The following is a 26,565-nucleotide window of genomic DNA, read 5'->3' on the forward strand; positions in this document are numbered from 1 at the left end:
GAATTTTCTTGCTTTAAATCACTTGTTTGCTTATCTCTGAAAGAAGATGTTGTAGACTAGGTGATCTTTTTTATTCTTTTCTATTCTAAAACCCTAAACTTCTACCTAGGGGAAGTAAGACATATCTTCTCTCCTACAAGAACTCCAACTTAGCTTACCTTAATAGGAATTCTCCTACTTCTCTGTTTGGGCATAATTTATCTTCATTTTATTCTATCAGTGCAGGATAGGGAGGAAGAAAGACACCAAAACATATATATTACATTATAGAAAATTTTGCCAAATACCTCCAGACTTTTGAGTCTATGACATTAGTGTCTGAGAACTACATCTTTGTCATACATTAAATATTTGCAAAATACTAAACAGAGGCTCTATGGGGCATGAGGAAGATGCAGAAATTGGAGCATGAACATGTTCAAGCTAGTTCTGCCTTTATTTTCTAAGTCAACAAATAGAACCTGAAAACGTTCTAAATGGTACATATACAAGATATATTTGATTCAGCAATAGTCTAGTGGAGGAGACATATTGCACACATAACTGTACAAAAATAATCAGTTTTAGACATATTATCTGAAGATAAAGTTAGAAGTGTTAAGTGACTATACTTCTTCCTAGAAAGGGAGGTCTCAATTCAGATGGCTGAATGGACAGTTGCAGGAGATGGTGACATAGGTAAGAGCCAAAATTTGAATGTTAAAGAGTTGGGACTGCAGACTGTCGAGAGCTGCTGGGGAAATTTTTCTAAAAAGAGGGGCAAGCATCATTACTTTGTTGGATTTGCAGTGACTGGAACGGAAGAGAATAGGACAAATGGATTGGAAGAGGTTTAAACTTGGGGCCTGGAAATCAGGTAGGTGGCTCTTTCAGGATTCTGAGTGAGAGATCTCCCAGTGAACTAAGGATCATAGCAGCAGAGATAAAGAGATTAGGGGAGAGACTCAGTAGAAAGGTATAAGTGGGGATGAAATGGACTCCAAGACTGTATGTGGAGACTGTGATGTTGGATGATACCCAGATTTCCAGCTCAGTAACTAGGATGGCAGTTTCAATACCTGAAATGGAGATCAAAAGAGGAAGATCAGATCCGGGCTATGGGGACAATATTAGTGCTATTATGACTGAGGTTCTACAGAACATCTGTGTGGAGCCACCTGGACAGAAGGTGAAAAGATAAAATCTGGAACAGAGAAGATGGGTATGACCAGTGGTTTTCCACTTGAGAAAAAGCAGTAATAAGTATTTTAAATAAGTTTGTGTATGTCTTACTTATTGTTACCCTATTTATTTAACTTATACACAGACCACATCATGAGAAAGGCCTGGCTGGAAGAGTTACAAGCTAGAATCAAGATCGCCAAGAGAAATATTGCCAATAGCCTCAGATATGTGGATGACACCACTCTAATGGCAGAAAGCAAAGAGGAACTAAAGAACCTGTTGATGAGGGTGAAGAAGGAGAGTGAAAAAGCTGTCTTAAAACTAAATATTAAAAAAAAAAAAAAGATCATGGCATCCAGCCCCATCACCTCATGGCAAATTGTTGCTGTTTTTCAGTCATTCAGTCATGTCCAACTCTTTGCGACCCCCATGGACTGCATCCCATCTGGCTTCCATCCTTCACTGTCTCCCAGAGACTGTACAAATTCATGTCATTGAGTCGGTGATGCCATCCAACCAGCTCATCTTCTGTTGTCCCCTTCTTCTCCTTCCTTCAATCTTTCCCAGCATCAGGGTCTTTTCCAGTGAGCTGGCTCTTTGCATCAGGTGGCCGAAGTACTGGAGCTTCAGCTTCAGCATCAGTCCTTCCAGTGAATGTTCAGGATACATTTTCTTTGGGATTGACTGGTTTGATCTCCTTGCAGTCCAAGGAACTCATAAGAGTCTTCTCCAACAACACAGTTCAAAAGGGTTAATTCTTTGGTGTTCAGCCTTCTTTATGATCCAACTCTCACATCCATACAAGACTACTGGAAAGACCATAGTATTGACTATAGGGACCTTATATTTCATGGCAAATAGGAGGAGGAAGGTGGAAGCAGTGACAGATTTCCTCTTCTTGGGCTCTAAAATCACTGCAGATGGTGACAGCAGCCATGATACTAGAAGATGATTGCTTGTTGGTAGGAAAGCTATGACAAACCTAGACAGTATGTTAAAAAGGAAAGACATCACTTTGCCGATCAAGGTCCGTATAGTCAAGACTACGGTCTTTCCAGTAGTCATATATGATTGTGAAAGGTAGACCATAAAGAAGGCAGAGCACCAAAGAATTGGTGCTTTTGAACTGTGGTGCTGGAGAAGACTCTTGAGAGTCCCTTGGACAGCAGGCAGATCAAACCAGACAATCTTAAAGGAAATCAGCCCTGAATATTCATTGGATGGACTGATGCTCAAGCTCTAATGTTTCGGTCACCTGATGGGAACAGCTGATTCATTGGAAAAGACCCTGATGCTGGGAAAGATTGACGACAGAAGATGAAGGGAATAGAGGATGAGATGGTTGGTTGGTATCATCGATGCAATGGACATGAACTTGGGCAAACTCCTGGAGTTGGTGAGGGACAGGGAGACCTGGCGTGCTGCAGTCCATGGGGCTGCAAAGAGTCAGACATGACTAGGCAACTGAAGAACAACAACAACTGATAGGAATATATCCTCTTTTACAGAAAGCACAATGTCTAAATGGTGAAAGCCCTTAATAAATATATTTTTAATTTTCAATTAATCAGAGAATGAGCAAGTGAATAGGAGCTACTATGAGTAGCTAACAGTTCCTATCCAATTACTACAGTTTGTATATTTGAGTGTATGAGGGAGGGCCTGTGTGAGGGTACCTGTGTTTATATATTTGTGTGTCTGGCTAGTAATATAAAACTATACACACATTTATATTTATAATATTATAAAAATTAATAATGTAAACAGTATGTTAGTACTATACATCTGTATTAGTCTGCTAGGGCCTCCATAACAAAATGTCACAGACTGTGTGGCTTAAAGATAGAAATTATTTTGTCAGTTTTGGAGGCTAAAAATTTAAGATCAAAGTACCCTCAAAGTTAGGTGAGGCTTCTCTTCTTGACTTGCTTCTCACTAGGTGTTACAAGCCTGCCAAAGCAGACAGACCTCTGGTATCTCTTCCTCTTCTTATAAACACATCAATCCTAGATTAGGACCTTGTGTTCATGACCTTTATTAACCTTAATTACCTCCTGATAGACTGTGTCTCCAAATACAGTCTCATTGGGCGTTAGGCTTCAGCATGTGAATTTAAGGGGGACACATCTGTCTGGAACATCAGTACAGTTGACATCCAGATTAACTTCTCAAAAGTTAGTTCCTGCAAACAAAAAGAGGTTGTTCTGTGTTACATATCGAGGGAGGGATATACTTGGTCAGAGACTTTGCTTCTTTACAAAGTAAGTATAATTCTTTTCTACTTTACTTGATTATATTGAAATACAATTATATTGGAGAAGACTGTAAACCACTTGCAAACAAATCTTTAAACAACAGCTGGATGTAGCTTTAATCGCGTGTCACTGTTTGTTATTTTATGGAAACCAGGCTGAAAAGGCCAGAAGAGCTTGACATCCCACAGGAGGTCATACCATGAAGGTGTAAACTTAAAGCGGAGACTGTAGAGAACCGGGCTGCATTCTTGGCGTGTGCGCTCTTGCAAGGAAGTTAGCACTTACGGTTATATCTAATGTGGGAGCTAATCCCACTTCATTTTGCGCCTGCTTTGTTTTACCTCTCGGTACACTTGGCCTTCATTTAGCCTCGGCCTCTGCGTTGATGTTCCCTGTAAAATCTCGGTGCTGGGAAGCCCTCACCCCGGAGGCCAGGTGACAGGAGATGGGCTGGGAATCCGCGGAGCTTTTTAAGGGCGTGGAGCCTCTCGCATACCATTCCCTCCCACCATCACCCCACGGCCGGGAGGCGGAGAGGGCTTCCAACTTCGCTCCAATCCGCGGCCGGTCCTCCCCGGGGTCCCCCTGCTGGGCGACCGGCCCGCCACCGGCCGAGTTGGAGGAACTTCGCCGAGCTCCGCGTCAGACCCGGAGAGGAGAGCGCTCCCTCTCCTCCCCGGCCAGCCCCCTCCCAGAGCCCCCGCCTCCTGGTCCTCGCCCAGCCGGGAGCGTCGGTGATAGGACGAGCCCCGGGCGTGCATTGTGTATATGCAAACCAGAGCCCGGCTCCCCAGGTCTGCCCAACCCGGGCCGGCGCTGCGCAGCGGCTGGCGCGGCCGTGGGCGCCAGAACCCCGCACTGTCATGTCCCCGCCGCGCGGCGGGCCATTGCGTCCCCGAGTCGCTATATAAGCGCAGGCCAGGGGACACCCAGAGGGGCTGAAGATGAGGGTGCCCGCGCATGGGCCCCCGCTAACTGCCAACTCCTCCCGAGCCCGCGCGACGCGCGGAGCCCGCGGCCGCCGAGGATCCGCCTTGGCCGCAGTAGCTGCAGCTGGAGCTGCGACAGAGGCGGCGGCGGCGCCCGTCGCTCCAGCGCGTAGAGCCGCGGCCGCAGCCCCGGGGCCGCCGCTGCCCCGGCTGCCATGAGTTGTGCGGAGGTGATGTATCACCCCCAGCCGTATGGAGCGCCCCAGTATCTGCCCAACCCCGTGGCAGCTGCAACCTGCCCCACAGCCTGTTACCACCCGGCGCCCCAACCTGGCCAGCAGGTGAGTCACCGACCGGGCAGCCTGCCGGGGGCGGGGGCGAGGGGCACGGAGAGTATCGGTCTGGGGCTCCCGCGACGACGTCCCTCTGGGGTGGGTGGCGCGGAGGATGCTCTGAGAGTTGCGGGAGCGCCCTTGAACAGAAAGCCATCGGAAGAGCAGAGCAGAGCAGAGTTTCGGGAAGGACGAACAGCCAGGTGGACGACGGGTGGGGATTGCCTGGCTGGGGGCTTCAGTGAGCTGTGGTGATAGCCACCCTAGCTCTTAGGGCTCAGTTCTCTGAAGCTCGCCCAGGGCACCTGTTTTAAGAATATGTGAGTAAACTTCCTTTAAACCAAGTATTTTCTTTCCTTCGAAAAGGTGGAGTGTAGGTTTTCTTGATTAAGAGGGTGAAATGTGTCACTGACACAGGGGAGGCTATCCGGATAGTGAGCTCACGGAATGTCTCTTCTGGGACTTTTCTGGTGGAACATGGGTCTAGTGTGATATTCGTCAAATTATATTAGAAGTTCTCTGTAAAATCTGTCTTCTTCCATACTGTAACTTAGGGGGCAAGTATTGATCCCCAAATCCCTCATCTATTTTTAATTTCATCAAAGCACAGAGGTGCTATGGTTCAGTCTATTGGACAGAATCCTCTCCTTTCCCAGCCAAGAAGTAACCTTGGATCACTGGATGCTGTATCTCCACCATGCCAAGAGTGACTGAATGCTGTTAGATAAGAAGGCTTCAGGAACTAGAGAGATGATAGTATTCCTTTAGAAGGGAGAATAGGGTTCTGAGGAATTTAGCACTTGGTATCCCTGGATGTTCCTTTCTGGATGCCACAGAGTGTCAAGGGTTAGTCAGCCTACATAAAGCACATACCTGAGCACGTGGCCAGGGTGTACCAAAATAGGGGCCTCAGACTCTGGGAGTTAGGGTGGGTTGATTTGGTGAGACTTAAAAAAATGTGATTTATGTACTCTGAGGTGGAGATACCTATCAGGGATCCAGGTGCGTTTCTAATAGTAACATCCACAGTGTTTATTGATTTTTTTTTTTTTTTTTAGTTTCTTAAAAACCCTGTGCTTTATTGTGGTCTTCAGGGTTTGGCTCTTTAATTAATCTGGTCATTTAAAATATTTCCTCTACTTCTGTCTCTTTACTAGATTTATTGTGCTACTCTTTGGAAAGAAATGATAACTTCTGTTTATAATTTAGGGACTGAAATTCAGCTGATTCTGGAAGGGTACATACTCTAGCTTCATCTGCTGAACAGTATGAGCTTAACCAGGACAACTAGGGCAAAAGAGGAAGGAGCCTCACTTGGTGGCTTTTTTTTTTTTTTTTAATATTCATCAGCTTCAGCATTTAAAAGCAAGATTACTTTTAGGGAGGGGAATGAGAAAACTGTAATTTGTGGTCAAGGATAATAGGTTAAAACATTTTGGTTAGGCTGTTTGTTTAGATTCTTTGAATGGAGAAAACCATTTAAATCCAAGTCAGGCAAGTGATGCAAAGAGATATTGGATATCTGTTTTGTGAGTTTTATGAACACTCTGTTCCAGATAAACCACCCTCTTCTTCTTTCCTTTCTTCCATCTCAGACACTGTAGAGGCCTTCAGTTATCAATTGGAACATAGATGAGCAATAAAGTTAAACTTTATTAAGCATTCATAAAGGTATTTTTCCCCGTCAAAAACAACTTTAGCAGACTACTTTTGAGTAACATTTTATTTTCTAGTGTTGTGGAAATAGTTGCATTAAAATATGAATATTTAGTGAGGGTTAGAATTGGAATGATTTTTTGAGCTAGAAAATAAAGTTTGATACCAGAAAAATTGTAAATAACTAATCATGAAATATAGTTTTTAGTAAAAAATGACTCCAATGCTTTATCTAACTTTTGCAGTAGCCCCGGAACTCAGTTCCCAAATTGCATTCTTTTGCTAAGACCATGAGCAAATCAAAAAATGAGTTTTCTTTTTCACTCGAATTGTCTACCCTGATGAGTATCACATATTAGTAAATAGTAATTTCTGCTACCCTTTGGGCTTCTGTAGATATTATTTAAGTAGGTGTTAGGCTGAGTTGAGCTTAAGAACTTTGTTGAGAAGTGTGCTTGAAATTTTCATGTTGCTTTTACTACACTGGCTTGTTTGAGATTTTGTTTTGTGGAGTAAAGAAACTATTTGACTATAACTGGCTAGCAAAATAAAAGACAGTAGTGTAACTACTGTTCTTTTACTGTCAGGAGTTTATTTTGATGACCTATATTTTCTGTTGGAAAAAAGATTAAATCAGGAAATTGTTATCAGGCTGACAACATTTTTAGACTATGTGGTGTGTGTATGGGTGAAGTGGGACTAATATTGACTTGTCCTCAATGTAGTCATCTGAGAATACATATTTTGGTTGTTTTTGCATTCCATAAGTTTTTATCATCATTATCCATGAAGATTGTTTTCTCTGTACATGGGAAGTGACCCCTAGTAGCGTCTTGCCTGAGAGACAAAAATAAGAGCTACAAGCCCTACTACATTTAAAAAATTGATTTGTTGAGGACAGGAAGCAGAAAAAGTGATAGAGTGACAAAGTTTAATCACCATTTAGAAAATGTTAGAAAAGATAGCATTAAAGTTTTTCTGTCACTTCTGTGTATTCAATTATTATATCTTTGAATTGATTTTTTTTCCTCAAAGCCATATAGCTCTGAATTCCTTGTAAATTATTATATTATAATGGTTTATTACACTGGATTTTAAACTTAAGTATATTTTCCTTTTAATGTATGATTATATATCAGAAAATTCTTTTTGAAATAGTAGAACTTCATACTCCAGGCACATGTACTCTTAGCTTTTCCCCTAAAAGCACAGTGTTTTTTTGAAATTTTAAGTTTTATTTTTTTATTTGAACATACTATACATTGTTGGTGGGTAATAGGTTAGCACTTTATGTAAATATACCTGTAGAGTCAATTTTATAGTCCTTGACGTTACTTCCTAGAAACTGCATGGCTGTGCATACATATTGCAGTGTGGTTTCTAGAGCCAGGATTTGTTGAGGGCTGCTAAGCTGTCTGGTCCCCGTGCCCACCATTTCTTCCTAGCTCGAAAGTATCAGCCCCTACTATCTCCTCAGGAGAACCCTTGACCCAGTCTCTTAGCACATGCTCCAAAGGCATGATGACACTGCAGAACATATACAGAAAGGAATGTGCTTGTAACCTAGTAGTGACAGTAGGAAAAATGAAAAAAAAATTTTTTTAAGATATGTGTGAGGAAAAATTGAGGGAAATAATGTGAAATCATAAATTCCCTTCATACTCTGTGGATTCCTCATCTTAAATGTGGGCAATCTGCGGTTGTCTCAAATCTCCCTCCCCCTCCCCCCATACTTTCATCATGTTAACATTAGGGAGATACTTAGAGCTTTCAGAACTGGGGAGTTCATAGACGAGGCAGTGAAAACAGAGGAGAATAACCCTTGTTCACTAATTGTGCATAAGAGTTTTTAACAGTCACACTTTGGGCTTCATATATGAGTATATTTAATCTCCCCTCTTCCAGGGTGACAGCTGGGTGACTATACATGCATGCTTCCACTTAAGAGAATTAAAAGTCTTGGGAGGCAGAACTCCAGTCATGTTTGTAAGGGATTTTTCAAGCTCTTTCTCTGGCCTCTGCCACTTTGGTTAGGTCATAAAAATCTCTCTGAGATTCTGTTTGTTAGGGAAAAAAACCCTGGAAAACACGCACTTCAACCCCTCCTTTTCCAGATGGAGAAATGCATGTTTATAGGGCTGAAATGCCTGACTAAAGATTTCAAAGCTAATGGGTGACAAAATTAGGACCACCGGATCCCCTGCTCCCTAGTATAGCATCTTTCCACCATACCATGTGGTCCCCTAATTTTTTTTTTTTTGCTATTGTGCAATAGGCTTATTTTTGTCTTTAGTGCTCCAAATCAACTTTTTGATAAAGAAGATTAATATGCAGTAGATTCTTTGGCCTTGGGGCTTGAAATTCTTTCCAAGTCCTTGGTAGTGTACGTTTTTAGTTTAGGCATTCCAAAGTATTTTTGCAAGCATTTGTATTATGCTAATGACTTTTGCTAGCCATGTTGCATCCTTTGTTGATGAAGCAGAATATCAGTTAGCAAATGAACATGTATTTATTTGAAAATAATATTCAGGAAGTGGTATTAACAGTCAGCTTTAAGTGCCTTATATATCATTGCTATTCCAACATAAGTTTAGATTCATTAAGAGGAAAGCATACAGTTACATTCTAAATAGTTTCAATACACAGGCCACTTATTTAAGTGGGAGGATCTAATTTTCTTGCAACTGTAAGCAAGGACTTAAGTGGATTTGTAAGAGTTCATACAGGACTTCTTTGAGAAAGAACAGCCTCTCTGATTCCATACAATACAAAATAACTTGACTGTAGACACTGAGAAGTTTCAAGTGCCTCAGAGCTTTATGCTCCCAATAACTTTCCAGCCAGAAAATTCAAAGCCAGAAGGAAAATTAAACTTTAAACTAACTAAACTGAACTGTTGTCTCTGGCAATCAACCAAAATGGAGATTACAATACCGATAGTATGGGCAGGCTGGAAATCCATAAAATCACATGCAGTAAGGCTTCATTCAGCAGAAAACCAAATGCCAGGACAAGGAAGCATTCTGTGGAAATTTAAGTTAAGGATATTTTCTCTCAATGCACGGAAGTCCGCATCTCACAGAGTTGGAGAGGACCGGGAGATGATAAAGTAAATGAGGGTGATCAGGAGGTTGAATGATCCCTCATGGTTCCTCTTTTCACAACTACAGAAGAGATGTGCTGACCCAATTCGGCAATATGTACATTTCTATCTTTTATCTTTCTGTGCAAAGGGGATTTTCAGTAAGACTAAAAATATTATGCTTGGCTATTATACAGAGTGAAGTCAGAAAGAGAAAATCAAATATTGTATATTAAAGCATATATACGGAATCTAGAAAGATGGTACTGATGAACCTGTTTGCACGGCAACACTGGAGATGCAGACATAGAGAACAGACGTGTGGTCACAGAGAGTGGGGAAGGAGAGGGTGGAGTGAATGGAGATAGTACCATGGAAACATGTACACTACCATATGTAAAATAGCCAGTGGGAATCTGCTGTATGACTCCGGGAACTCAGACCCAGGCTCTGTGATGGGGTGGGAGGTGGCAGGGAGGTCCCGGGGGAGGGGACAAATGTATACCTATGGGCTGATTCGCATTGATGTATGGCAGAAACCAACAAAATATTGTAAAGCCATTATCCTTCAATTAAAAATAAATGAATTAAAAAACAAAAACAAAACAAAAAATATTATGCTTGGAATGCTTAAGTCAGATTCTAAAGCGAATTTGAGAAGTTAAGTAAGTTACTGCTGTTCTAAAATCTGGACACTTGAATCTCATTCTCATAGGCCCTATTTCCAGCTGGCTTTAAAAAGAAATCTCAAAACTGATAAATCTAGTAATATATAACAATTTATGGTATTATCTCTAGGAAAGACATTTTCATTCAAGAAACAAAGCTCTCTAATACTAAAGTTTCCCGACTCTGGCAGAGACCAGTGAAGGAAATAATTTTGGTCAAAACTTTGCACTGAATCTTTGAAAAAACACCTCTTTTAGCAGCTGGTTTTCTACTTTAGCTATTCATTTAGGAAGACCCTAAGAATGCCTTGAACCATTAGATACAAACATTTGCTGCTAGAAGTAAGTCACAAATGCCATATTTATAGATATTTCAGCAGATATCAGATTTATGCCAGTAATTTACAAGTATGATCTAAACCAGGGTAACTGAACTATTTTTCACTTGGCTCCTACTTTAGTAAAGAAGAAAAAAAAAAAAAAAAGGAAAGGAAGAAAGGCCTGAAGTGAACAGGTGTCCTTTTCTCTTAAAACTGTATTATTTTAGTGTGCCAAAACACTTGTCCTTCGTGGACAGGGTGAGAGGATTCGAAGGATGCCTCCTTTCTGGTTTCTGTGAAGATAGCTAAAGGAATTACCCAAACTAATTCCTAGGAATTGAGCTAGATGACCTACGTCTGCAAAATAATTAGTCTTCACTGATCTGTAGGTTTTTTTGGCCAGTGTCCTGAAAAATCAGAAGAGGCAGCCAATGTAAGAAACAAAATTAAGTGTGAATTTGTCTAGAGCTCCAGCATGTTGCTTAGTAGGATACAGAATTGTACAAGACCTCTGAGATAATCAAGTCAAAATTCCTCATTTTCAGAAGAGGAAGTTCAGGGCCAGAGGTTTCAGTTCTTTACCCAGATTTATGGACTAGTTTTGGTCAAATCTCCTAAACCATTCCAGTTCTTCTTTCTACTGTGTTCCCTTCCCATCTGGGCATCCTTAGAAGCAAGAAAAGCAATTAGTAATTTACCCAGTGTTACTTATTTTCTCATATAAAAATTTTTGAATATTAGCTACTTGGAGAAATTATACAATTAGCCAGGTAAATAAACCCTCAAGGTTTCTTTATCATTTTCCTTACAACCCTCTCTCAAATGCTGTGACTATCATTCTTGTGGCTCCAAGTCTTTGCACAATAACTGACACAAAGTAGGAGTTAACTGACAATTCCATGAATAATAGATAAATTTTTAAAAGTGAAATCATACCCTAAATCTAGTAATAGGATTATACAAACATACCAGAAATTTATACGTCAGAAATGTTGTTTCATTCAAAGAAGTCTGTTTGAGAGAGAACACATACCCTCATGATGTGATCATTGCTTAAAACATTTTGGGAATGCAAATTTTGAAATTCTCTCTCAGCCTGTGGCACATTTTTTTGAACATCTTTAAAACTGGAAAATATTCATCCTTTAAGGGGTGGGTTTGATTTTTTGATAATAACCAGAATCATTGAGCAGCAAGTGTGTTCATAAAGAGCCAGTGTTATTTTTGGTTTGCTTCTTCTACTGTTAAGAAAAATAAAAACAAACACACAAAGCTAACAAACAAATCTTGAGGTATGAGTGTATGTTGTAAATTGACTCTGCTCATATTTCCAAAATAGTATTTTCAGAAAAACTTTATTTTGTTTCTGACTTGCTAAGGGGACGACACATTTCTAGATATAGAAGGGTAGGTTCCTCTAGGTATACATATATTTTGAAAAACAATGCTTTATTTAATAACCATATTTTGATATGTTTGCATTCCTAATTTTTAAATGTTATAAATAACTTTTGACTTTTCTTAGCATATGATACCATGCTACCTGTGGGCTTCTGTTTGTTTATTCAATTAAATATTATATAGAGGCTCATTTTCTTTAATCTGTTTTCTTAGCAGATGCTTTCTAGTCAGATAGAAATAAGTTCTAATCCCATCCCTGCCATTTACTAGTTAGATGCTGGCCAAATAAATCAGCTTTTGCGTATATAAATTGAGTATAATTGTTTAGACTGAATATTTCTGCACCGGTGAGAGTTAGGGAAACAAAGTACATCAAAGTTCCGTGAACTCTCTTCCTTATCCTGATCCTCACCCTGACCTCCTTCCACCTGATTCCCCCTCCTCCAAATAGTCTAAGGGCCAAAACTTCAAGTCTCTCTGAGACAGATTTTAAAATCTGTTACTCAAGTAAATTCAGAAAAATATGATCAAAGATCAATGCACTGCTTTATGGGATTTATAGTTTTGAAATATTGACTAGATGCTAGTGGTCCTTTCTTATAGGCCCTAACCATATCTGTCAGGATGAAAGAACCACTGCCTTAGAAAAGATAGTAGAATTTTTTTTTAAGTTATTTCCAAATATTCAGTGATTCATTAAAATATTTTTGTTTCCTTAGGAAAAAGTTTCCACATATGCACAGTAATCATTTGGCATTTTGTAGGCTTAAGCCTTGGGGAGTTAGTGGTATTTGGCTCGTGACATGGAAGTCTTTCTCTTGTCAGACAAATCCTTTCTCCGGCACATTCCTGTGCGAGTTTGTTTCTGCTGTGCCTGATGGCAGTCTGTGAGGTGGTTTAGCATGGTTTGCACTGCCTAGCCAGACTTCCTTCACCCTGCTGCTTTCAAGTCTTTCAGAGTGAATTTTAACTTTGTGGCTGTTAGCTCAGTCATTGTTTCATCGAACTGATGGTTATTTTACCTGAAGAAAACTTGCTATTATTCTGCAGTGAGGGGTACATTCAAAAAGCCAACTTGCAGTCTTTGACATTCCTTCTGATGACTTATTTTTGTTAACAATTCTTAAGTGTCTAGTAAGAAAAGCATGAATATTTCTGACAGACTGGGCTATTTTTAGGGAGTGATAGTGCATTTTAAGAAAAATACGAACCACATTGTCTTTCAGCCTTGATTCAGGAAATCTGTCTAGGTTCTGATGATTTGAGATTTATTTTTAACGTTTTGAATTTTGTATATTCTTTTCAAGAACAAAGATCATGCTAGGGAAGTTTCATTCCAAGGAGCATACACCAAGTAAATATAGAATATGGCAACAGCGTACATAAGTAAAATACTTAGATTTTTTTTAGGGGGGGAGGCAAAGGACTAATTTACAGTCACAGAAGAACAGATAACAGAAGGTAGTCAGGGCTTAAGAATCAATGGGGAGGAAGATTAGAAAGGTGTGAATGTCAGCATGTGAACCAATTGCTGTTTTAATTTTGTGTTCCCATTTTCCTCATGCTCACACTTAATGTTCAAGAAATGTGTGTAAGTTCAGTGTTGGCCTTTTAGGAAGCTATCTGGCTAATCAGATACTTTAGAATTCTTGTTTAAACCAGTGATGTTGATGGTGAGGTCAGAAATGTGCTTGTGTTGTAAATGTAAATATTTAATTGGTTCACTAAAAAATTTGTGAAAATTGATGCAACTTTATCTCAAAAAAAAGTGAAAGAAGTGACAGTAAATATGCTTTATGTCTTGTCCATTGGTCGATATACCATAGGCTCCTTTTCTATTTTATTTGTTTAATAGTCTCCAGCAAATTCATTTAATTAGTAGAAGATCTGCCCCAAAAAGCTAGGAAAGAGAAAAAAAAATTATTTTATAATCCTCCCCCAAGTGTATTTAAATAAAGGCATATAATATAGATATTCACATAGTATTGTGTGTATTTGAAAGGAATATTTCAATATATATTTATATAAAACCATATGTATATATATAGATGTATATTATATATAGGAAATATAAAGATTATAGAGAATCAATGCATCCATTGACAGAGAATTGACAGATAAAATGTATTTTGATACAATGGAAGATTTTGCGTATCTTTTCCCATTTCATAGTGAAAACTGTGTAAATTTTAGATTAGTTTATTTGTATCCAATCACTTAACAATTGGGCCAAAAAGAATAACATGAAATTCTATAGCAGTTGAAAAATTGTGTAATCTTTAATAGACTGAAAATGTATAGTTTAAATTTAACTGCCAGCAATATAGAAATTAAGATATTTTATTATCATCATTATTGATCATAATACTATGCTATATTTGCATACAAATGGAAGCTAAGTTTGTATTTGATTTGCAGTTCTCAAGTCTTTCACATATAACTTATTTTATTTAAGTATCAATTGCTAATTGGGATAAAATAAACAATTGCCTTTCTTTGGATAATTATCATAGTCAGGGCTCTTTCATAGCGGACTTTTGGACTCAGAGGGAGAGGGAGAGGGTGTGATGATTTGGGAGAATGGCATTGAAACATGTATAATAACATGTAAGAATCGAAATACCAGTCTATGTCTGATGCAGGATATGACACGCTTGGGGCTGACGCGCGGGGATGACCCAGAGAGATGTTGTGGGGAGGGGGGTGGGAGGGGGGTTCATGTTTGGGAACGCATGTACACCTGTGGTGGATTCATGTCAATCTATGCCAAAACCAATACAGAATTGTAAAGTAAAAATTAAAAATAAATAAATAAATTAAAAAAAAAAATAAAATAGATTGTTGACACTAAAAAAAAAAAAAAAAAAATAAAGAATAAATGTTAAACAAATGAAACAAGTAGATGCAAAGCCTGACTCTCACAAACTGATTCTGTGCTGAATGTTAACGGAAAAGAAGAAATCGATTTAATAGATAATACTGAATACTTGTGGCAGTGAAGCCACTCTGTAGTAGTTTTAATTTTTTTCCCCATATAAAAACAGTGCTTCTTTCTAACATGCCTGAGAATTCAGCAGAGTGTGTGCACTTGCTTAAAACCTTATAACTTCGGTAAATGCACATGTGAATAGAGAAACAGTGCCATCAAGAAATTATACTATTCGTTTAACTTCATAATGGAATTTATAGTCAGGAGTAACTTTAGAGGTCAGTTAGTTCAATACTCTCATTTTATATATAACCTATGTTACTATGGTGTTTTTATTATTGAAGTTAAACATAAACATGTTCAAATCTGTGCAAAACAGATTGTAAGAATTTTGTAACCACTCAGTCATTACCAATTACTTATTCATCAGCAAGGCATGTTCACTCACAGGGAATGAATTTCTATTCATCATGAATCGATAACCTTACTGAAACAAATTTTAAATAAAAAGGAATATATATGTATGTATATGTAGGTACACACACACACACACACGTATATATAATAGCCCTAAATAATAACCAACTGCTTGTAATGTGCCTGAACATTTCAGAGCCTACCTCACATGAGAACAACATATTCATTGCTGGGGAAAAGGGTTAAGTTTTTTGAATGATGTGTTTATAATTTGTGGCTATAGATTTTGAAGCTAGTAGTTACCATTAGAAACATTAAGAGTCTGGCTTAAGTGTTTTGATAACATTTGACAGTCTATGCTTACTGATATTCTGGAATGATTCACTTCTTTTCTACTCACATTCACTTTCCAGCATGGATTTTTCTCTGAAATAAAAACAATGGTATAACAAATGGTCAGGTTTTGTAGGTATACAGATGATAGGATGCTCCTTTTGTCACTAAAATAATGAATTTTATCATTTTTAGCATTATCTTTTTATATATAATTTATAGTAAAATTGTTGATTATAAAAGTGGTATGTGCTCGATGGAAAATATTTGGAAATACTGGAAAGCAGGAATAAGAAAATAACAACTACAAGCCTGTCACCCAGAAAAAGAATACAAAGCATAACATTTTGGTGATTTTTTTCCACACTACATATCCTTCCCTGCCCTCCTCTGACACACATGTACACGCACGTGTACATCTATCTGTATATTTTTCATATTCTTTCTGGGCCCACCACTTGTACATCCTGTGACCTTTTGCAAGTTACTTCAATTCTCTGTGCCTCAGTTTCTTCATCTTTAAAATATGAAGAGTAATAATAACAATGTTTACTATATGATAGTAAAGATTGAATGGGGTAATAAATATGTGTCAGTCATAATATAAACTATTTATATAGCTATGATTATGTATTTTGAAAATATTTTTAAATTATCAAGTGTTTTTCACTTTGATTTGAAATCCATAGTAGCAATTGCTAGTACTTGTATTATTTTCAGTAAGTCATCATAATACCATTTTTCCCTCCTTTTATGATAATGGTGGCAAGTGGAACATCTAAAAAATATGTTCCATGCAAAATGGATCTTCACACAGGCTTATTTTGTCATTTTAGTTTGATTTTTGAGAAATGAGTTCAGCACATCTGCCAAATCCTTTTATAAGATGCTACATTCCTGTTTTTATTTTAGTGTATTTCATTTATGAAAAGCTCTTTTCTTCTCCACCCCTCCCCCAGGCAGTGAGGCCTCCTTCTCTATTCCTCCCCATCCTGAACTATAATGTTGCTGTACATTAAATCTTTAAAATAGAAAATGAGAACAAAAGTGGAAGGGGTCTGTCACTTTCTTTTTTAAAAATTCCTTCTCCTTTTGGTATACCTAGGTTAAGAAAAGAAAAACACAACTGCCTTTCACAGTCTGAGAATATGCCATGGGATAAAGGACATTTTTTTCCCCCAGCAAATATGAAATAACAGTCTTTTTTCAGGGTGGGAAGCAGAAAGCCGCTTTGGGGAAGGGGGTGGGGGAGATGGAGTAAAGCAAATGAAGAAGAATCAGTTTGCGAACATATGTTAATATTTAGAGTCTTTTTTTTTTTTAAGTGAACAGTTAACTAGTTAATGCTTTTTTTTTTTTTAACAAACTGTCTTTGATACTGTGTTTTGTTTATTCTATCCCAGAAGAAGTTAGCGGTATACAGCAAGATGCAGGACTCTCTGGAAGTCACCCTTCCCAGCAAACAAGAGGAGGAGGAGGAGGAGGAGGAGGATGAGGAGGAGGAGGAGAAAGACCAGCCTGCCGAGATGGAGTACCTTAACTCTCGCTGTGTCCTTTTCACTTATTTCCAGGGAGACATTGGGTCAGTAGTGGATGAACACTTCTCAAGAGCTTTGGGCCAAGCCAGCACCCTTCATCAAGAATCTGCCATTTCAAAAAGCAAGATGGGGCTAACCCCCTTATGGCGAGGTAAGAATTCCAGAGCAGATGCTCTCCAGGCCACTGGCTGTGTTTCGCAACCGTCTGTACCAGGTTCCAGCTGGAGACCTGCCCCTGGAGGACGGATATCCACTCGCTTTTTAATTTTTAAGGACAGCAAGGAATTTCTTTCAGACAAACAGCTGGATCAGTTTTGTCACATGTGGAATGCAGGGTTGGAAAGGATGCAGTCACACCCCTTAAATTCCTCATGGAAAGTAGTGATGCAACTGGCCTGAGTTTATAGTGGCAGGATTGAGCTGCGAAGCACCATTCCTTAAGCCCCGATGGCCCAGTTTGGATCTCTAAATAATGGGCGTGCCTGGATCAGCGTTTAAAAATTAGCTCTTGCTCATTCCACTAGGTGCTATGTGGTAACATAGCAGAGATCTGAGTCTGCCCCAGGAATACAGACTTTGAAAGCCTTCTGTGTTTGCTTGATGGCTTACTCTGTCCTACTCTGTTGTGATGTTAACACTTTGTAGTGTACAAAACAGATATCAGTGACTGTATCTACCTGATTTCTGCCTTTTTTTTTTTTTTTTTAACCTCAGTAAAGCAAAGCAATAGATTGGGCTTCTTCTCCTTTATTTCCCTCTCCATAGAGGTCACAGAAGTGTGTTCAAATCTTATTTCTGACTCACAGAAAATGATCAGATGACAACTTAATTGAGATAATTACAACATCAGAGAAAAAACAATCCATCATTCCAATGATCGTTTTAGAGAAATGCATTATGAACTTGTCTTCTGAACTCACCGGGTTCCAAGAAGAATCTAGTGAAATTGTTCTCAAAGTGTGGTTTCCAGGACTGGGAACATGAGCATCGCAAGGGAACTTATTAGATATGCATGCAAATTCTTGGGCTAAGCCCCAGACCCACTAAATCAGAAACTCAGAGGTAGAGTAACCTATGTTCTAACCAGCCCTCCCAGGGATTCATGAGCAGGCTCAGGTTTGATAGTTGTAGATCTAGTGCTGTGAAAATCACAGACTGCCGCCTCCTAACTCAGACCTTTGAATCAGACAGAGGGGCCAGAAGGAGGCTCTGGGAGTTACTGTAACAAGTGCCTCAGGCGATCCTGTGATGAGGAAAGGCTGGACACCTCTGTCAGGGGCGGGTGAGAGGTGATGAGTGGCTGCTTCCTTCTCAGCATCAGTAGAAAGGTTTGTACTTGCCTGCCTGTCTGTCTGCTTTTCCTTCCCTTTCTTCCTTTCCCCCCCATTCTATCCTTTCACCATCCCTCTCTTCTTTTCTCCTTCCTTCTAGTAAATATGAGAATGTTAATATACACAGAGACTGTAAAGAGGAAGGTGGAATCCATACTCAAGTGACCTAGACCTCGACATAGGTGAATTGGGAAGCATACTGCTTACCTGATTAGTAATTATGGACTTACCAAAGAAACTTAGTCCTTCCAACACTAAGATGCTAATAGAACAGAACCAATGATGTCCTATTAAATAGCATATTGTGAATACTTTTAAAACCATGGAGGGTGAAATTAGGAAAAGTTCAGTGACCTAGCTGACTTTAATAATAGGATTTATCAATAATAAATCCTATCATGACAGCCAGTCCTGGGATAGTGAGTGAAATTGTCAGTCACTCAGTTGTGTCTGACCCTATGCAACCCCGTGGACTATAGTCTGCCAGTTTCCTCTGTCCATGGAATTCTCCAGGCAAGAATACTGGAATGGGATGCCATTCCCTTCTCCAGGGGAAAATGCAATGCCTAATTCTTTTAGCATACTGACATATGCAGCCCAGTGACCACTGAACTTGGAATATAGGAATGAAAGTTCCAAATTACAAATAGTTTTAAGTGAAGTGTTGCGTAAATGTAACAACTCTACAATTCATTGTTTTCCTATTATCTGCATGACTTAATGGAGAGGACCTTTAGAAAGATGTCAAGTTTTAGCATCGAAAGGGTGGATAATGGTAGTGTTTTAGTATTATTAGAAGTTTCTTAGCATTATCTTGAATTTGGCCTACAAATCTGTCTCCTGTTTCATTCATTGAGATTGACTTATGCAGCAGATATTTATTAAGTTCCTGCTATGTTCTAGGTAGTGGGAATATATCAGTGGACAGGAGAGTCTAAGCTTGTACACTCATGAAGCTTTCTAGTAAAAGACAGACAGTAAATATATCAATATATTGAGATGCAAGGTATTGTTTTACCATGTTTTATTTAGAGTGACAATAGATGGTCTAAGATTTTTATTTCAGTACATACCCAAAGGAAATAACAGTGATTCTCATCACACACATATCTAGAGGAAGATTACTGCTGCTGCGTTGCTTCAGTCGTGTCCAACTCTGTGCGACCCCATAGATGGCAGCCCACCAGGCTCCCCCGTCCCTGGGATTCTCCAGGCAAGAGTACTGTAGTGGGGTGCCATTTCCTTCTCCAATGCATAAAAGTGAAAAGTGAAAGTGAAGTCACTCAGTCGTGTCCAACTCTTAGCGACCCCATGGACTACAGCCTACCAGGCTCCTCTGTCCATGGGATTTTCCAGGCAAGAGTACTGGAGTGGGGTGCCATTGCCTTCTGGACAGATGAAACAACCAGTGCAAAGGACCTGAAAAAGGATTGAACTTGAATGTTCAATGAGAAGCCAAAATACTGGTGTAAGTGGAGTGAAAGGAAAAGGTATAGGTAGAGACCAGAATTTTTAGAGCTTTGTAAGTTAGTTTATCAGAGTATCGCAGGTTGCTCTTCAATCTTCACTTATCCCTCTTCAGCTAAGACTATATGTGTCCTGTTTAGTTATTTCACATCATTTCTCCAATACTCAGGATAATGCATTTCTATATGAAAAATATGGAATATAAATTGAATGATCAAGTGATTAAATTAAATGAACCAAATTCAACACCAATTTGCATAATGCTGTCTTTGGTTGGATTATGTTTGTTTGGGGTTCAAAATTGGACCTTATTATTGCCTGGTGGCAATGTTATTCTCAATGCTCAAATTATCTCTGAGAGTAGCTTCAACTATAATATGTGTTTATTATTACTCATCTCCTATTGTTGTTGTAAAGATTTTTTGATGATATATATGAATAATTTAGCATAGGGCTTGATGCAAGGCATTAACTGAAGGTCAAATGACTTTTCTCTCTTAAGTAAGTTTTCACTCATTTGGCACACAGAAAACCAACCTTGTATCTTTATTCAGAAACATTGTTTTCTGGAAGTTTGTATTCTTGACAAAAAGCACAGTGTCTTGAACATACTAGATACTGAAGGCTATTGACAATTTTGATGGCCATAGCAGTAATACTTTATGAGGAACTGTTGACCAGCTGTATTAAATTAAAGGGTCTAATTTATGGCATGAGGGTTTTTTTACAGTGCTGCACAAGTGCTGCAGTGCTTCAAAGGAATTTAAAATTGAATTATGTTTGACTGCCGAATATATTTCCACAGTAAATCTTCAAGCAAATGATAGAGTGTCAGCTAATGATGGAGTCGTGGTCATACTTTGAGCTTGTACCTTGATGGACTTAGGAAAGTCCTCTTTAGATGTTTTGTGACTTTTCCTGTCAAAAAACTGACAGGAAATATTTCGTCCTTTATTAGGCACAACATCACATGAACTACCTCTTCTCCCAGTATATCTTCTAATGGATTATATAGGGCTTCTCAGCTAAGAAAACCTAATGAATCTGATTGTCTCATCCCATCCAAATAGAAACATCAGCTTCAAATGTTTCTATTCACTGATTTCAGTGCTTAAGTTTTATTACAGAAAGTGTGTATGTGTGTGTTTGTGTGTGTAGGAAAAGGGAGTAGTTAAGTCAAGACATAGCCAAATAGATCACTAACTTAAAAACTATGCTGAATGGTAAACTTGATATTTTTTTTTCTTTTTATGGTTGCAAAGTAAATATATTCTGCATAATTGATCTACACAGTGTCTTCTTGGAGCAACATTCTCATAAGAAAGATCTCTCAAAATGAGCATTAAACTTAGACAGCAAAAAGGAAGAAGGGGAAGGAGGGCCTGTCTCTTGGGTCAGCTGACCCAGGGAAGAAGAGAGTTGAGCAGTCTCTCCAGGAGGCCATTGGAAGTGATCACTGTGGGGAAGTTTAAAATAAACACTTTGGAGAAAATTTGAGGCCTGGTTTATCTCAGTTACCTGCCTTCAAGGATTATGGGCATCTGATAGTGCCCTCTGAAATTCTCATTTTAGAGTCAAAAGGACTATTTTGAGCAACTCTAGAACAAAACAAGTGGAGCGCAATCTTTGTACATAATGGTAACGATAAATTACTGAGTGACAAGTAACACTGGAACACATATCAGTTCACCTCTGACCCCAAACTTTATTTTTATAGAAAGTAGAATAAGAGGAAGAAAATTGTAGACTGAGAATGGAGGAACATTGCTTTTCACTAAGGTTAATTAAAAAGATAAATATTATCTTTTAGCATGGATATTTTCAGTCAGTATTAATTCTATGTTTTCTGGAAATTTTTAAGATCTTCAATTCAGTTCAGTCGCTCAGTCATGTCCAACTCTTTGTGGCCCCATGAATTGCAGCACGCCAGGCCTCCCTGTCCATCACCAACTACCCAAGTTTACTCAAACTCTTGTCCATCGGCTCGGTGATGCCATCCAGCCATCTCATCCTCTGTCGTCCCCTTCTCCTCCTGCCCCCAATCCCTCCCAGCATTAGAGTCTTTTCCAATCAGTCAACTCTTCGCATTAGGTGGCCAAAGTATTGGAGGTTCAGCTTCAGCATCAGTCCTTCCAAAGAACACCCAGGAATGATCTTCTTTAGAATGGACTGGTTGGACCTCCTTGAAGTCCAAGGGACTCTCGAGAGTCTTCTCCAACACCACAGTTCAGAGCATCAGTTCTTTGGCGCTCAGCTTTCTTCACAGTCCAACTCTCATATCCATACATGACTACCAGAAAAACGATAGCCTTGACTAGATGGACCTTTGTTGGCAAAGTAATGTCTCTGCTTTTTAATATGCTATCTAGGTTGGTCATAACTTTCCTTCCAAGGAGTAAGCCTCTTTTAATTTCATGGCTGCAATCACCATCTGCAGTGATTTTGGAGCCCCCCAAAATAAAGTCTGCCACTGTTTCCACTGTTTCCCCGTCTATTTGCCGTGACGTGATGGGACCAGATGCCATGATCTTTGTTTTCTGAATGTTGAGCTTTAAACCAACTTTTTCACTCTCCTCTTTTACTTTCCTCAAGAGGCTTTTTAGTTCCTTTTCACTTTCTGCCATAAGGGTGGTGTCATCTGCATATCTGAGGTTATTGATATTTCTCCTGGCAATCTTGATTCCAGCTTGTGCTTCCTCCAGCCCAGCGTCCAGCGTTTCTCATGATGTACTCTGCTTATAAGTTAAATAAGCAGGGTGACAATACACAGGCTTGACATACTCCTTTTCCTATTTGGAACCAGTCTGTTGTTCCATGTCCAGTTCTAACTGTTGCTTCCTGAACTTTTAAGATCTTAGGAACCCATTTTTCATTTTACTATAGTCTTCATTTTTGGTGGCTCAGACAATAAGGAATCTGTCTATAATGCAAGAGCCCTGGATTCGATCCCTCAGTTGTGTAGATCCCCTGGAGAAGGGAATGGCTACTCACTCCAGTAATCTTGCATGGAGAATTCTATGGACAGAGGATTCTGGCGGTCCCCAGTCCATGGGGTCACAAAGAGTCGGACATTAATGAGAGGCTAATACATTTACTTTCTTTTTTTAAAAAAATTAATAAAATATTTTTAAAATTATATGTTTAATTTTCTCTTGCATAAAATGTTTCTTTAGATTTTTTTTCAGAGAAATTGAATGTTAATATAAAACATAGCCCAGCTACTGTGAAATTGAAAAGAACCTCTTGATGTACCATGTTAAGCTCTTTTATGTCTCTAAGACATATTTCTGTTAAAAATCACACCAATGAGATTACTGGGTATGCATTGGATTGGTTGTATTAGACAATTTATTTTTTTTTTCCTTTTTGTTGTTAGAAATAGGGTATGTATATTTGTGTGTAATATTTTTTAATCCCCAATGCAAACGGAACCAAAGTATATCTAGACATTTTGTGCGTGTTAGACTCAGTGTGAACGTTATCCAAATGTTGTGTCATTGAGCCCAAAGTCACCATCGAGTGTTAATATCACATAGTTCTGAATTGCTGAAAAGTAATATCACATGGAAATACTGTGTGCAGTTTTTCATAAGCTTTTTCATCCAAAAAATGTGGCTGTGATTAAATACTTGTAAGCAAAGAGTCATGTAATGAAAAAAATTTACATACATATGAAATAAGCATACTGATTCCCAGGCATGAAACAAAGACTATCATCTGTTTCTTTGTATCAAGAATTTCTTTTTTAACAATCAAGATACCAGATAGTGATTTTGAAATGTAGACTTGCGCATAAACATATTTTCTATTCAATATCTTTTCATTTATTTGTAGAATGCAATGTTATTTTTTCAAAACACTGCATTGATCTCTGCAAACTTTATGTTAATCTCAGGAGACACACTGACTGGGAAAATACTAAGTTGCTTCTAATTTGATTTTTCCCTGGCACATTTTAAAGATTTGTTCAGCCTTTATGGGGTGTGTTTTTTAGAACAGACTTCTACTTTCCATGATAACATGTTCACTAATCACAATACAATATGTAATAAATAGGATAATATTTTTGTAAGGAATTTTTTCATTATTTATATTTCTTCATGCATATCCAAAATGTGTAAACATCTGTACAATAAAATTAGGTCCATGGACATGAATGAAAGAAACAAAAGGAAAGCATCCAGGAAAATGACATATACTCTCTGTATTTTTGGCATTTTAACGGGTGATATTAATAAGGAGAACTCTATCTCTGGCACACACCTGTGGGTTGAGTTCAGCTGTTATAATGGGATTCTGGTCCCACAAGAGATAAAACTTATGAGCAGAATGAAGGGTTTGGTACCAAAGATTGGATCTCTGAGAGCAAAGGATCCCGTTGGTGGTGGCAAAGCTACACTACGTAATATAAAAAGCCTCTATAAATCTTTTATGAGTTTTAAACTTTAAATGTTGACAGCTTTCACTGTGAGTATGATAGAAATACTCTACAAATGTCCATCATTTATAGGCTTCCTGGGTGGCACTAGTAGTAGAGAACCTGCCTGACAATGCAAGAGACACAAACGACATGGGTTCAATCCCTGGGTCAGGAAGATCCCCTGGAGAAGGGCATGGCAACCCACTCTGGGTATTCTTGCCTGGAGAATCCCGTGGATAGAGGAGCCTGGCAGGCTACAGTCCATGGGGTCGCAAACAGTTGGAAATGACTGAAGCGACTTAGCACTGCCATCATCTAAGGCAAATTGAATTTTCTTCCTACACCTTATACAATTTTCTTTCTTGTCATTAGCAGCCAGGTTTCATATGTCAGAGGAGGACAATGCTTAAATAGATCACATTTGCCCAATGCCAGTAGGCTTGACTTTAAGTGCTATTTTCTAATAATTGTGATTGTGAAAAAACTAAGTCATTCAAGTAAAACTTTGCCACGTCTGCTGGAAGTTTTAAAGAATAGTTTGCTTTTCATCCTTTGCCTCTATAAGATCATCATTTACGTTTCCTCAAGGGTTTGAGATCCAAGGAGATTCTGGGCAGGGGCTAGGGGGAGACTTGAATTGAGACAGTGAAAAGTTGTCTATCTATGGATGGGGTGGATGATAGGTCTGCCGTGAGGCTGACGGGGAGAGAGAGGAAGAGCTTACAGTGTAGTGACTTAGCCTTTAGTGAATCTAAAGAAAGAAAATATTTAAAACAACCCAGGGATATCCTAATTATGTTCATCAAAGTACATATATGGGGGCTGAGTCAAGTTACTTAAGATTTCCCTGAGGTTAAAGAGAAAAAAAAAAACTGTCCTGGAAGTTTATGAAGTTATGAAGTTTATGTCTGACATGTCCACATTCTTACTTCATAAACTTTTATTTCACATAAACTTTTTCATATAAACTTTTATTTCACAATACTTCTTGGGATAACCTTCATTTCATGGAGATATCTAGCAAGGTTCTTTTATGTGGAACCCAGTATAAAAATACTGTTGTACCGTGCATGCATAACTAATGTACTAACCACCTTATCTTTATAGATAGAAATAATCCATAGGACATTTCACAGAATGGTTAGAAGCATGGGGCCAGAAGATATTTGGAATTAAATGAGCTCAAATGCCTTATATTTGATTGGAAGATACTAAGCCACAGATAAGCCAAAGGATCACTTGGGGTCCTACAATAAGAGAGGATGATTGCTAGATACCAGCTCTCAACCTGGGCTCTCCAGACTCCCAGGCCAGGGCTTGCTCAGATACCTGTGCCAGAGGCAACAGGCCATGGCTGGAGTAGCTATCTCTCTAAACACAGATCTGACCATAACCCTTCCTAGGAATTATACTCCATAAAAATTAATTTAAAAAGTAAAAACAAAACTCTTTTTAAGCTCACTTCCTCAGGGTAGTACCCACATTTAGTGCATGGCTTGTAAGGCTATGAAAAGCCAACCTAGATAGCATATGAAAAAGCAGACACATTACTTTGCCAACAAAGGTCCATCTAGTCAAAGCTATGGTTTTTCCAGTAGTCATGTATGGATTTGAGAGTTGGACTATAAAGGAAGCTGAGTGCTGAAGAACTGATGCTTTTGAACTGTGCTGTTGGAGAAGACTCTTGAGAGTCACTTGGACTGCAAGGAGATCCAACCAGTCCATCCCAAAGGAAATCAGTCCTGAATGTTCATTGGAAGGACTGATGCTGAAGCTGAGGCTCTAATACTTTGGCCATCTGATGCAAAGAACTGACTCATTTGAAAAGACCCTGATGCTGGGAAAGATTGAAGGCAGAAGAAGAAGAGGAGGACAGAGAATAAGATGGCTGGATGGCATCACCAACTCAATGGACATGAATTTGAGTAAACTCTGGGAGTTGGTGATGGACAAGGAGGCCTGGCATGCTGCAGTCCATGGGGTCACAAAGAGTCAGACACGACTGAGCGACTGGACTGAACTGAACTGAACTGTAAGGCCATACCCATGTGGGTCCTTCTTGGACCGTAGTATGTTTGCCACCATCTGCCCACTGAGTCCTTTTTTGATTCCTCAAATGCTGCTTTGTGCCAGTATGTGTCCTTCTGGCCTTTCTCCACACACTTTTTCACGAGCCTAAAACACTCTTCCCTAACTCTTCACATGGCTAGCCCTCCTGACCCTTTTGATTTTGCTGTTACTTTCTAAGCCAGCTTCAATGCCCTGTCTGTGCATTTCCCCTCCTGAGAGCACAATCTAAGTTACATTGCTCGTGTCTGTTTAC

General features: G+C 39.0%; 1 protein-coding gene and 1 long non-coding RNA gene across 4 annotated transcripts in view; one reads left to right on the forward strand and one right to left on the reverse strand.

The window, feature by feature from the left end:
- Positions 1-421: 421 nt before the first annotated feature.
- LOC120853214 lies at positions 422-4,079 on the reverse strand. Its single transcript, XR_005718735.1, has 3 exons — positions 3,761-4,079; positions 3,216-3,346; positions 422-1,058 (listed from the first exon to the last, which is right to left on the reverse strand). It is a non-coding gene; the product is annotated as an uncharacterized LOC120853214 (long non-coding RNA).
- Positions 4,080-4,108: 29 nt separating this feature from the next.
- The window catches only part of VGLL3 (vestigial like family member 3), a 58,585-nt gene continuing 36,128 nt past the window's right edge, over positions 4,109-26,565 (forward strand). The window contains exons 1-2 of one of the 3 annotated variants that reach the window (XM_040226951.1): positions 4,109-4,689; positions 16,890-17,175. In XM_040226951.1, the coding sequence (XP_040082885.1) occupies positions 4,564-4,689; positions 16,890-17,175 (412 nt within the window). In that variant the 5' untranslated portion in view covers positions 4,109-4,563. The remainder of the gene's footprint in view (positions 4,690-16,889; positions 17,176-26,565) is intronic. The other 2 variants (XM_040226958.1, XM_040226966.1) reach the window with 2 other exon arrangements.

The sequence above is a fragment of the Oryx dammah genome, unplaced genomic scaffold (assembly GCF_014754425.2).
Source record: "Oryx dammah isolate SB20612 unplaced genomic scaffold, SCBI_Odam_1.1 HiC_scaffold_2, whole genome shotgun sequence".
In the NCBI taxonomy this organism is placed as follows: Eukaryota; Metazoa; Chordata; class Mammalia; order Artiodactyla; family Bovidae; genus Oryx; species Oryx dammah.